General features: G+C 35.2%; 1 protein-coding gene across 3 annotated transcripts; it reads right to left on the bottom strand.

Annotated features, from left to right (window-relative positions):
- Positions 1-1238: 1238 nt before the first annotated feature.
- On the bottom strand, positions 1239-11696 carry LOC132034697 (vacuolar fusion protein CCZ1 homolog B-like). 3 transcript variants are annotated; one of them, XM_059425070.1, is made up of 11 exons: positions 11538-11696; positions 9769-9965; positions 9064-9157; positions 7771-7951; positions 7638-7676; positions 7425-7534; positions 5918-6013; positions 4429-4884; positions 2662-2817; positions 1934-2163; positions 1239-1538 (listed from the first exon to the last, which is right to left on the bottom strand). In XM_059425070.1, exons 2-11 carry the CDS (start codon positions 9948-9950, stop codon positions 1511-1513), a joined length of 1572 nt encoding a protein of 523 aa, XP_059281053.1. In that variant the 5' UTR covers positions 9951-9965; positions 11538-11696; the 3' UTR covers positions 1239-1510. The 3 variants fall into 3 exon arrangements, with proteins under 3 accessions (XP_059281053.1, XP_059281058.1, XP_059281064.1); XM_059425075.1 differs by having other exon boundaries at positions 9769-9961; positions 11538-11689; XM_059425081.1 differs by lacking the exon at positions 7638-7676.
- Positions 11697-12135: the final 439 nt, after the last annotated feature.

Below are 12135 nucleotides of genomic sequence, written 5' to 3'. Positions count from 1 at the left end.
TTTCGATCATTAGGTTGACTTTTGGAGATGTGTGTTTTCTATTAAATTACTTCTAAAATCTTAGTAATATTTTTTTTGTATCACCAAAGTTTTTAAACAATGGGGATGTTCACATTCCCCACTCGTGGGATACTGGGATTACACATGATATGTTGTTGGTGGTGGTTGGGGTGTTCACATGTTAGTCTCAATTGGAACTGAAACCTGGTCTTTCATCGTTCGCTCCAACTTCATTGAGTCCGGAGCCAAAATGGCATATTTTTACAGCAATTAGACCAAAATAGGCGGTCTTTTTTTTTTTTTATACCCAAATGGGTATTTCGTTGATCATTCAACGAAATACCCCCAGTTACTGTTCATAGCAGCAACTCTTTTTTTTTTTTTTTTTTTTTTTGCTATTTCGTGGATTGTTCCACGAAATAGCTTTTTTTTTTAATTTTTTTTTGCATTTCGTCCCTATTTCGTTTTTTATTCACTAAATACAAAAAAAAAAAAAAAAAAAAAAAACCTATTTCGTTCATTAGATTACGAAATGCAAAAAAAATAAAAAAACAAATCAATCTCCTTCATTAATACACGAAATAATATATATATATATATATATATATTTTCCAATTTCCTTTTTATACGAACGAAATTAGAAAAATTTTTAGCCTATTTCGTTTTTTAATACACAAAATGCAAAAATAAAAAAAAATTATAATTTCCTATTTCTTTTTTTATTCACGAAATAAAATTAAAAAAATATCTATTTCGTGGATTGTGTCATGATATGTAAAAAAAAAAAAACATTTTTTTCACGAAATTAAAAAAAAAAAAAAAAAAAAGCTATTTCGTGGATTATTTCACGAAATGCAAAAAAAAAAAAAAAAAGCTATTTTCGTGGAACAATCCACGAAATAGCAAAAAAAAAAAAAAAAAAAAAAAAAGAGTTGTTTGCTATGAACGATGGCGGGGGTATTTCGTTGAATGATCAACGAAATACCCATTTGGGTATAAAAAAAAAAAAAAGACAGCCTATTTTGGTCTAATTGCTGTGAAAATATGCCATTTTGGCTCCGGACTCCAACTTCATTTAACAAAGCTACAAGGCCTTTCGTGCTACTTTAATTACCACTAATTTAATATGTAAATTAAATTAACTTAAATCTCTACAATAAATCAAATATCAATTAGACTATTACCGGAGAAACCCCACCTGCTAATGGGTCTACTTTATGTGTTCAGGCAGTTGACAATTCTTAAACAGACAACCACATTCTTTTCTTTTCTTCTTCACATTTCTCCTATTTCAAGAGACCAGCGAAGACTCAACTGGGTTACAAATTGTTACTTGAAATTACAGGGAGAAAAAATGCATCATTATACAAGTGATTCAAATATTCCAAAGGGAACAGAGAGGTGTATTTACTTATAAACAGTACACACATTTGGACTAACAACAAAATAATAGCTATAGATTTCCTGTGTATTCGCGTGTCTCGGCAAAAACCAAAAACTGGTTTTCCTATTACAAAGAAAAAACGCCACTGCAATACCTGTACAATTTAAGAAAGTTAACATGAGACTAACCATACTCCAAAGAAGGTTATAATACCACTGAATCACCCATCAAAATGCGGAAGAGGGTGATAGGGTTACTGGAAAGCGTTTTAACTTCTATACACTGAGTCCAAAAGAATTTTCAATCAAATTAGTAACCTGAAAATAAGGCAGGTTAACTTGCTACAATGGGTTAAAATACAATTTTTTCAGGGTCAGTTATATATAAGTTAAATCCTATTGGAAACGTAAGAAAACAAGGAATTCAAAGAGGACATTTTGAGGCACATGTAGGTTTAAGAATCCTTATGATTTCAAAAGTAATTCATCGTTAGAAGTGAAATTTTCAGTAAATATACTTTTGGCTTGGACCTTCCCCGGGAAATTTTACCTGTCACTGAACTTTTCAACAGCATCAGAGGTGTAAAGAAGGGTTTCATTGGCTTTCTCAAGTACCATGTAAAGCTCCTTCCCTCGTGTCAACCGAGAAATCACCCAAGCACCATTTTTTGCTCTAATGCATATTTCTTGGTCTTTCTCGCAGTCAGAGCCATCACATTTGGCTCTGCTCTTTTCTAAGTCAACCTCTTCTCGGAGCTTACTCATTGCAACTAAAGAATCCTGCACGCATTATCAGATTTTTTAGAGTAACTGTCAAATCTAATTTTACAGTACACAACCTGATTACTATGGCTATATCATTCCGCGAGAAAAGAACATAACCAATTCACAATTAACACTCATTAAGCAAATGTTTGTGAACTTAACAAGAAACAGGTCACCATGTAAATGTAAAGTAAAAGAGGCCTTCAAGCAATAAGGAAAAACGTCAGAAAGTTATATTAAAGAGACGGTGTTATATCTGTCGGCAACAAGTATGTTGCAGTACCCATACAATGTGACAAAATGTTAACAGAGTTAAGGAGCAAGAGCTGCCAGAATTAGAGACAACAAATAACCTTTAGCTTCTTTACTATTTTCACATGCCTATTAAATAGGCACACACTTGAACTTCCGACATATAGTCAAAAGAACAAAGAAAACAATTATTATAATAGGTGGCTTGAAATAAAATGAAAGCTTGGACAACCAAAAGAAGGAAAAGGGCAGTGATCTAACCTTTGTAAGAGTTGTTACTTTTCCAGGTGGAGATGCCCGAGAGATGCATCTATCACCATCCACAAGTAAGTAGCGGTAACCACTCACATGATATGCATTCTCGCCACCCCATCCTCGGGATAGTTTCTCTTCAACTTTGAATATCTTGGATGATGCCTAAAATTACAAGATATGTCATAAACTAACCAAGATAATAATTCCATATATCACAAGTATGCTCGCGAAAGGACTATTAAGTATTAATCTCAAAAGCAGAGAGTATATTCAGCAAATGAAAATGGTACGGAAAACGCACCAAGAACACAAAGAAACATAATCTTGATAAAAGCACTATGGTTGATATTTATTTCAGTTATTTTCATTTTGAGCTCGTATATTTGTTTTCTGTTTTTCCTTTCAAGGAACTTTGCAGAATCTTCTTGCATCGAGTGATTATCTTACTAGTGCTCACTCGACTTATGAGGAGTCAAACCAAAACTATCTTCGCTCGTAACCACTACGAGCCACTATTTTAAGTCTTCTAAGAAGTCTAGTAAAACCTAGAGAACATATACAGATGGGATATGTATTTTTCAACTAAGGGCACGTAAACAACCAAGGAAAGGAAACCCAGGACCCAATACAGTGAGCTTGTTAGTGAGGAAATGTTCAAGTTTAGAATACAATTAAGTTGATACTATTACAGTTGTCTAACTAAATAAAATATACACATGAGACAAAGAGTTCTATCCCTTCCAAGTCAAAAGAATTCACGAGAGAAAAAGCATGGGATACAGAATGTCTACGACTGACTCTAGCTTTTGTACACCAAAGAGTTGAATTAATAACCAATAAAAATTACATCAGAATGATTTATACTAGTGTAACTTTAATTTTGACAAGGACATATTACAAATTTCCTGCCATTTTATATTTGCAGTCAGATTGACCTCATGTGTCAGACTGAACCCTATAACAAAATGCAAGATTGCACATACTGAAACAAAAATGAAGAATTGGTGAGACAATTTACTGTCCATGACAGTTAAAACTTCCATGAGATACACAGGCCTCTGAGTTGCTATAGATCTCCATGAAGGAAAACTTTTAGTGTATTGCCAATGTAAACTGAAAAGAGTTCCTCTTTTCCTGCTCATAAGAGAATGGCATTTTCCATTTCTCCGTTCATCCCAACTGCAACAGTACAATAAACTTTTATTTCCTTGATTTTCCATTCTGCTGCCAGATAAATTAGGATTATTGCCCATTTACTTGTCAGCAACTACTCCAACATCCTCCACCCTTGTTAACCATCTATCCTTCTATATACTCCCAACAAAAGAAGAGGAAATAGAGACACCTTCCTCCTTATATAGGAAGCGTGAGGCATAAAAAGGTCCAAGCTGCTAACTGGCCCACCATAGCGACTTTATGCAATTACTTTCTTCTCACATTCACCATTGCTAACATTAAGTCGTTAACTGAATGCAGAAAATCAACAAGAACCAGGCAGATACTAGACTTCTTAATCATTATCCACAGCAAATGTAAAATTAAAACGAAAAGTTTATAATCACTGAGTTCTCTCTTTTTAATGTTTCAAAAGAAGTCATAGAATAGCTTTAGCCTTTAAGATATAAGATAAAGTTCACAGAATGATGTCCTAAACAAAGCGTTCCTAATTTGGAAGTCAGTGTAGGTCAAAAGAAACAGCCTACAACAAGTAGCAAGTTAAATATGGACCAATTTATTTTCAAGAAAATAAAACCATTTGTTGTATCAACTTACATTCTCCAGAATCTGATGCTTCACCACTGATAACCCTTGCTCCCCATTGTGTACAGATGTGACAGGAATGAAAAGTATTATGGTGAGGCTCCTATGCTGAAAAGCACAAAGATACATCCTCTCCTCTGTTTGCTTGAGCCAAATTGTTGGACTGCTAGGACTCAAGCTGCCAACTTCTGTGCCCCAAATATCAGTAACAAGGAATCCATCCTTCCCTTTAGACCATTTCTCATGCTGTAAGGGCCTAACAACCTGATAGCTACGAACTCCAACTGGAGAAGTATCCCGTGAGCTGTAGTACCGGTCCAGAACAGAGGTAGAGCTTGTCAATAAAGACCCAGAAGCATTAGAAGTAGTGCTCCCCTTGCGTAAATAGGACCAGGAGCTAGCTCCAGCAGACAGAGCATTTGGGGTCAGCCTCATGACAGTATATGTGAATAGGTTAATCAAGTCATCCTGAAAAGGTAAATAGTTACCATTCATGGTTAGATTGAAGGATCCCGCATAGGTAGTTTGTCAATGCAGAATTATTGGTTTTGAATTGCAACTGCTTCTATAACAAAGTTACCAAAGATCTGGGAACTGGCATAGGATCACCTAGTTAAGTTGGGACTAGCCAGGCTTGAACCAGCCCAAGCTGGTTTCAACTTAGCCGGGCTGGGTCGGTTAAATTTCTTAGGGTTTGGGTACGGCCACGGATCAGGACTACTAACCGGTTGTACCGGTTCTTGATGGGCTGGGCCGGGGTTTATTTAAACTTTTAACATTGTATTTATTTAAATAGAATTTGGCAATAATTATTTTGAAGAATGTAAAATGTAACTTCTAAAATTAAACAACAATAATATTGAAAAACGCAAACGTAACATTGTATTTGTTTATTTGTTTAATAGTTCGTAAATTAAAACAAGAAATACTTGTGGAACAATAAGTTAAATTAACAGTAGCTATTAGATTTAACAAAAAGTACAAATAAAATAAAATAAACATTCATTTCATAAACAAAAATTTAACAAAAGAAATCCCAATCTAATATAGTGAGATAGCTTATTCATGTTCAGATATATTTCGTTCTTTCGTCTTTGAATCATTTTTGACCACTTAACTTCTTAGTTGAGCTTTAACCCAACCTTATAAGTGAACAAGAACCTCTGATATATTCTCCGAGAGTAAGCTCATTTGTCCCTGTACAGATGCAACGGTATAAACTGGAATCACTAGTTTTAGTTTTTATTTTTATGTTTTGATTGGTAGTGTTCTTTTCCCTGCTGTATTTGGAAGTAGGCCCCTGTTTGAGCCAATTCATGTGCTAAAAGTCCTGACACTGTCCCAAGCCTAGCATTTAGGCCTGGACTAGCCAGGCCAGTTAACCTTCCTGGGCCTATATTTTCTGGGCCAGTTTCCTGGGCTAACCCGATCCAACTGCCAGGTCTAACTAAAAGTAAAAAGAGGGAAAGTTCAAGTGAAAATGAGAGAGAGAGAAGCCTACAGGAGCAAGAGTTGTTGACACCAGCAAGTCCTGGAACATGATCAGTGAGTAGCTCTGTGTGCAGCCAGCACATGATTCTAGCACCCTTACAAGTGACTGTGAATGCCAAAAGCAAGAAACTGTAGTTAGAATGACAATAGACCAAAAGATGATGGCATCTGCACAATAACGTTAGCCTTGATAACAAAAAATCTACATTCAGGCATTGGATTTCATACACCTCAATCAAAAGGGGACATAAAAAATAGAGTTCAAATCATCAGTAAAGCCACATATTAAGTAACATCCTTCTCTTTAATTCTTATTGGTTGATACACTCATGTTCGGAAACAGCCTGTCTACCTGCCAAGGTAGGGGTAAGGTCTGCGTTAGACTCTACCTTCCCCAAATCCCACTTGTGGGATTACACTGGGCATGTTGTAGATACACTCGTATTCCTTTATTTTTTTTTTTTTTTTTTTTGTGGGTGGGGGTTATAGTAGATCATAAAAATTTTGGAAGGAAATCTATTGGTATCGAAAGCCCAGTCACAAGTATGTCCACCGCTATTGCAATAAGTAAAAGCCAAAGCAGAAGTGTGATGATACGAATAATATATCCAAGATTAAACATGAATACTCATAATCAGAATATGGATTAAAGAATAAAAAAGAAACTAATGAGATAATAATGCATTATCTAATTTCACTCTTACCACATATTCCCAGCTCGATTTTAATATTACTTCACACCGTTATCTTTACAAAAGAGAGGAGGAGGGAGATGGAGAGACGATTAAATACAGCTGTTCATCATTAAAGATGTTATTAGTTAAAGTTTTACCTTTGAAGCTTTTTTTTTTTTTTTTTTTTTTTTTTTGAAACTGGTAACTGCAAACCTTTGAAGCTCTAAACATATATTTTCTAATAATGACAATGAGGCGATAGTGTATATGCTAAAGGTGGAAAATAAAGCAAGTCAACGAGATGTTTGATATGCCGAGACTTTGGAGTTTCTAGAACTATTCCTCCAACTACATGTGGGCAACCAAATTCTTCTTTCATTCCTCGAAAGTGAATTCCATTAAAGCAATGAAGATCTAATGGCAATCAAGTATGGACAGGATAACACACTTATATCTTTATTACATCATTCAGAAAATAAAACAGCGCCAAGTGTTTCACATAATTACATCATGACTGATTTCTAAAAAGATAGTAGCTGGGATTTTCTTTGACATCAAGATGCCACGACCATTTGGCAGAAGCTACCATGTGAAAAGTGTGAGCTTATGGTGTCTTAGATTAGAGCAGAGAAGTCAAAACTTGCTCCTAACTAGGGCAAAGCTAAGCAACTGCACAAACCTGATCAATTTTTGCCAACAAGAAGAGCACAGCAGACACGTAGAGCTGAGAAATATAATGAATACATCCAGCAAAACAAATGAATCCACTAATTTATCTTTTCATCCCAGTATGGCCTGGACTTCAACAATTTCAGTGTTTTTAATAAACTGATAACGACAAACCTGAACTTCAAGTGCTGCTTCCCTCCCAATAGTCAACATCTGCACCATTCCACGTTCCTTCAAAGAGTCACGGAAATTTGGCAAGTGAAGCTTCTTCCCAGAAAGAAAATCTGCCATGGAGAAAATTAATAGGTGAAGCATTCAAAAGGCAGTCTAATGTTCAAATTGCACAAACTGAAATGGAATTATTAGACACAGAAGCTACAGTATTACCCCAGCAGCAAAATTCCAATGAAGGCCGCTTTTCAAATGCTGACAATCATGACTTGCAATGAAATAATTTGAACAAGAATATTTTCTTATAAAAGAGAGATGCAAATTTTCAAGGTATCTAATGATGCCTCACCACTTAAATAATCCATAATGAAATAATACAAATGCGTCCGGGTAAGCCCTCCACTCGGTTCTCTATCAAGTAATGCTCTTATGGACCCATGAAACATCACAAAGAGAGAGTGAACTTCTTTAAGAACATTTCGTAAAGCAGCAGTCCGCCATATGGCTTCTGACTCACTTTTTTCCACCACCTAATATCACCAGAAAAGCAAATATATAACAGAAAAGTTATAAAGCATAATAAATTTCTTCTGCAATGGAAATAAAACATGAGGAAATTGGCAACTATGATGTTTGGCAGTTTATTTAGACTTCTTATTTTGAAAATGCAGTTTATTTAGACATCAAACAGCAGTATTATGGAAAGAAATTTCCTCTTGAGTTACCATTTCTCTTTTCATTTTTCCTAATCTAGTCCCCACTCTTCTAGGCTTTTAGTTCACTGCATGTGGCAGTCCTGGAACTGTTCATAAGTAAAACTATACAAGTATGGGCAAGGAAAAATCCAAGAAGCAAGTCAGCCTGTAGCGTCATTTTTTTCCTTTTTGTTGGATAAGGTAAAGTTTTATTTAGAAACAGTACCAAGATGGTACTGCAGCAAATATTAAAAGACGGACTTACAACAACAACCACCCAGTGAAATCCCACAACGTGGGGTCTGGGGAGGGTAGAGTGTACACAGACCTTACTCCTACCAAGGTAGGACGGCTGTTTCCGAAAGACCCTCAGCTCAATAGAAAGCATAAAAAGAGGTCAGATAGGGCCATGAAATTCAAAGCGATATGGAAATGAAAATAACGAAAGCAACTAAGCCATGATTGCAAAGGGGCAGTAGCTATCACAGGTAAAATAAGATAATCAAAGACGGACTTGTGGGATTTCTTTTTTTTTTTTTTTTGTTCTTATTAAAAGACGGACTTCTTTTACATTAACTATTCAGAGATTTTAACAAGCCCATCAAATCATTCAAATTCAAAACCAAATTCCATTTGTCAAATCTGATGGTGCGGGACGTTTCCACTTATATCCAGCAAAGCTTACATCAGTGAGATTATAGCCAGCCTCCATACTTGATCAAACTTTCAAAGTTTAGCAGGTAGAAGGACAGACCAACATCATATAATCTCCCAAACACTTTAGTAATCACCACATGCAATTATTCAACTCGATCATTGGCGGAATTATCTTCATACAGTTCACCCAAGAATCTTTAAACTTCAACCATGACAGGTAACATGAAATGTCAGGAAAAGTTCATTAATTGAATAAAGAAAAATGATCATATGAGCACAAGAGGTCATACCATCACCATCCAGATATCACGTTCTGCCTCGTAGAAAACATGGGAGTGCATCTCTGCTTCTATAACCTCACATGGAGCCTCTGGAGAGAATATTCTGCAATGAATTTTTTTTTAAAAAAAATTATCATATCACATGAAAGAGCCATCTAGCATTCAACTGTAAGAAGTTGACAACAGCATCCAGATGGCCCAGTTCACATATAAAGGAACATCTACCTTTCAGAGCAAGAAAATGAAGATAAACACAAGATGAAGCACTCTTGGTCTTAAAATAACACATCCACGTCAGGATCCGATTGCTCTTCATTAAGAAAATCAACTTCAATCTAAGAACAACCTTTAAGCTCTTTTTTTTTTTAAAAAAAAAAGATATTTAATTTCTCTAATATGAGAATACACAAAAGCTATCTTTCTACCTAATGATATGGCTGAAGAATCCTTTCGATAAGAATGACCATTTATAAAAGGAGATGAACAGAGGCAAAATTCTCCCTAAAACTAAGAACTGTAGCTATATCCATGAATACAGACTTAAAATCACATTGCAGATCAGTTATCGAGACAGCATGAAAGAAGAAATGTAAGAACATAAAAATCATAACAACCAATCTAGATATCCCGTCTTTACGCAAGAGTCCTTCAAACATGAATTTCAACTCATTCATAGATACAGGTGCAGATATGTGATTGCCAATCGCAACACACCTGGTAAATGTTATGAGTCCTTCACTAAGCCCTATCACAGAGAGTTGGGTGGGGAAAGGCAAATCAGCAGGAAAGAAATATAAAATCTTGTCCAACTCCTGCCCTTCATGTTGTCCCCTTCTCAAATCAAATATGCACAATTTCATAGCTTCACTGACAGAGCTTGCAGCTGACATTCCCATTTATCTGGTCCCTTCCTATTACCAAGATATCAAGTTGTTAAATCACAACTTAGACTAGGTTCAAAAACATAACACAGCTAATATGAATTATCACACAAGATTTTAGAACACCCATGCATTACTTATCAAAAGTCTTCGGGGTAATTCATAGTTTACCCCCTCAGCTTGTGGCCAAACCCCTTTTACACATCCAAGTTTCACAGGAACCTTTTACACACCAACCAAATGTTTCCCCAAATGTGTCTAATAATAACTTCTTTAATTACATGGCAAGCGCGTATTTCACACAGAAAAAGGCCGAGTGAATGGACCACTTATAGTTTCTTATCTAAGCAAAAAAATAAAAACTAACCTATCTCTTGGTAGAATCTACCAGAAAATCACGGCTGAATATGGATGATGATTTTCTGGTAGAATCTGTAAAGAGTGTTTTGCGGTGGACGATGGATTGAGGGACAACGGAGGTGGCTCCAATGGTAGAAAGGTGGTGCGCTTTTTTCTTCTTCTTTTTTTCCTTAGCTTTTTCATTTATTCATTTTAAGTGTTTTTTAGTTAAAACACGCGTGACAAATCCATTGGCGTGTGAGATACACATGTGGAAGAAATGGTCAAACACGAAGGTAATGTGTATCAAAAACACCTGGTAAAAAGTTTGATGTGTCAAAGATTTCTCGTGAAATTGAAAAGTGTAAATTGGATTTGACTACAAACTAAAGGGACAAACTATGTATTAAGCCAAAGTCTTATCGAGGAGCAACAACCAAAATGTTCTTAAAGACACTGTCTCTTTCTTCTTCTCTTATCCTTCCCTCTTTTTGGTAGTAAAATTAGTTTTGAGTACAACTAACAATATGACTGCTGCAAAAAAAAAAAAATATCAGTATCTTTTACATACAATCAGTAAAGGACAGTATTTGGTAAAACACTAAATCTACATTTTCAGTTCTTTTGTTTTATGTTTATCTGCAACTCGTAGGATTTAGTGCTCGTCTACTAATAATAACCAGAACAACCCAGCAGAGAAGACAAAAAAAAAAAAAAACATGGGTAGAATTATGATAGCAGGTCCGATAGAATAGTCTGAAGTATGGGAAGGCTGATAGACACCACCGCTGTATAAATACTAAAGACCAGAACATCCATGTTCATCATAGGCAATAGCTTCTAAGATCAAATGAAAGGTTTCATTTCCTTTTTCATCATAGGCAACAGCAAAAAAAACACATAGTAAGAAATGTTCTTGTATAATATTTTTAGCTATCAAAAAAAAAAAAAAAAAAAAGAAACGTTCTTTCAGCTGTTTTACGTAATGCGTTGTGTGCTTGATTCAGTTGAAAATCATTAGTAGAATATTATATCAATGACCTGAATAAAAATAAAAAGCCCTTTTCTCCATGATCTCCAAAATTAGTACTAAGTTATAGTACAACCTTAAGAAACATGTATTCACCTACACAGGGATATCTATTCACAATTTAGTCCTTAAATGAGAGTTAGGATATATAAACCTTAAATTAAAACAAAATCTGAATTGGGGATTAGGGTTTTTTACTTTATCTTCTCTGAGTTTAATTTAAAGATACTTACAGAGGGTCATTGGTCCCTTGGGTCTCCCCGGAGCCGGAAAGCCGCGCGGGTCGGGTCGGGTCTCGCCGGAGCTGGACTTGGGGTTTATAGTAGGAGAGAGAGAATGGAGAGAGGGAGCGAGAGGAAAAAAAAGGTGAAAGCAAGCTTCAAATTGCTCTTTTTTCATTTTTCTTCACAGGCTTAAAGTTGGAGTCCGGAACCAAAATGACTCAATAAAAATTGGCTTAATACCTAGATGGACCCTTAAATTTGGCATGTTTTGTAAGATAGGCATATAAACTTCAGAGTTGAATGAGATATGACTTAAACTTACTTCAAAGTGTATTTTTCAAGTTTTCCAGTTGTTTTGAAAACAAAAACTATATTTTCAAACACTCACAATTTTCATGGCCAAACAAGCCCTAAATATATCACAAAATATTTTTTTTTAAAATGCAAAAATAAGGCAAACGCATATACATGAGACTATAAATGTGCACTTAAACCAATAAATACTCGCTAATCGCAATTTTGCAGCTTTCAATTAACTCGGATTTTTTTTTTTTACACTTGAATAATTAAAAAACAATAACTTTAACCAATAAAAATTCTTAAAAAA

This window comes from Lycium ferocissimum, chromosome 2 (genome assembly GCF_029784015.1).
Source record: "Lycium ferocissimum isolate CSIRO_LF1 chromosome 2, AGI_CSIRO_Lferr_CH_V1, whole genome shotgun sequence".
Classification (NCBI taxonomy): Eukaryota; Viridiplantae; Streptophyta; class Magnoliopsida; order Solanales; family Solanaceae; genus Lycium; species Lycium ferocissimum.
The sequence above is the reverse complement of the archived record's forward strand: the minus strand, read 5'-3'. Positions and strand labels throughout refer to the sequence as shown.

Coding starts and splice junctions, on each gene's coding strand:
- LOC132034697 (XM_059425070.1), bottom strand. CDS start 9,950: ATGGGAATGTCAGCTGCAAGCTCTGTCAGTGAAGCTATGAAATTGTGC. Junction 7,952..9,063: donor GTGATATCTGGATGGTGATG/GTATGACCTCTT, acceptor TGGTGATATTAG/GTGGTGGAAAAAAGTGAGTC. Junction 1,539..1,933: donor GTTGAAAAGTTCAGTGACAG/GTAAAATTTCCC, acceptor TAAATTGTACAG/GTATTGCAGTGGCGTTTTTT.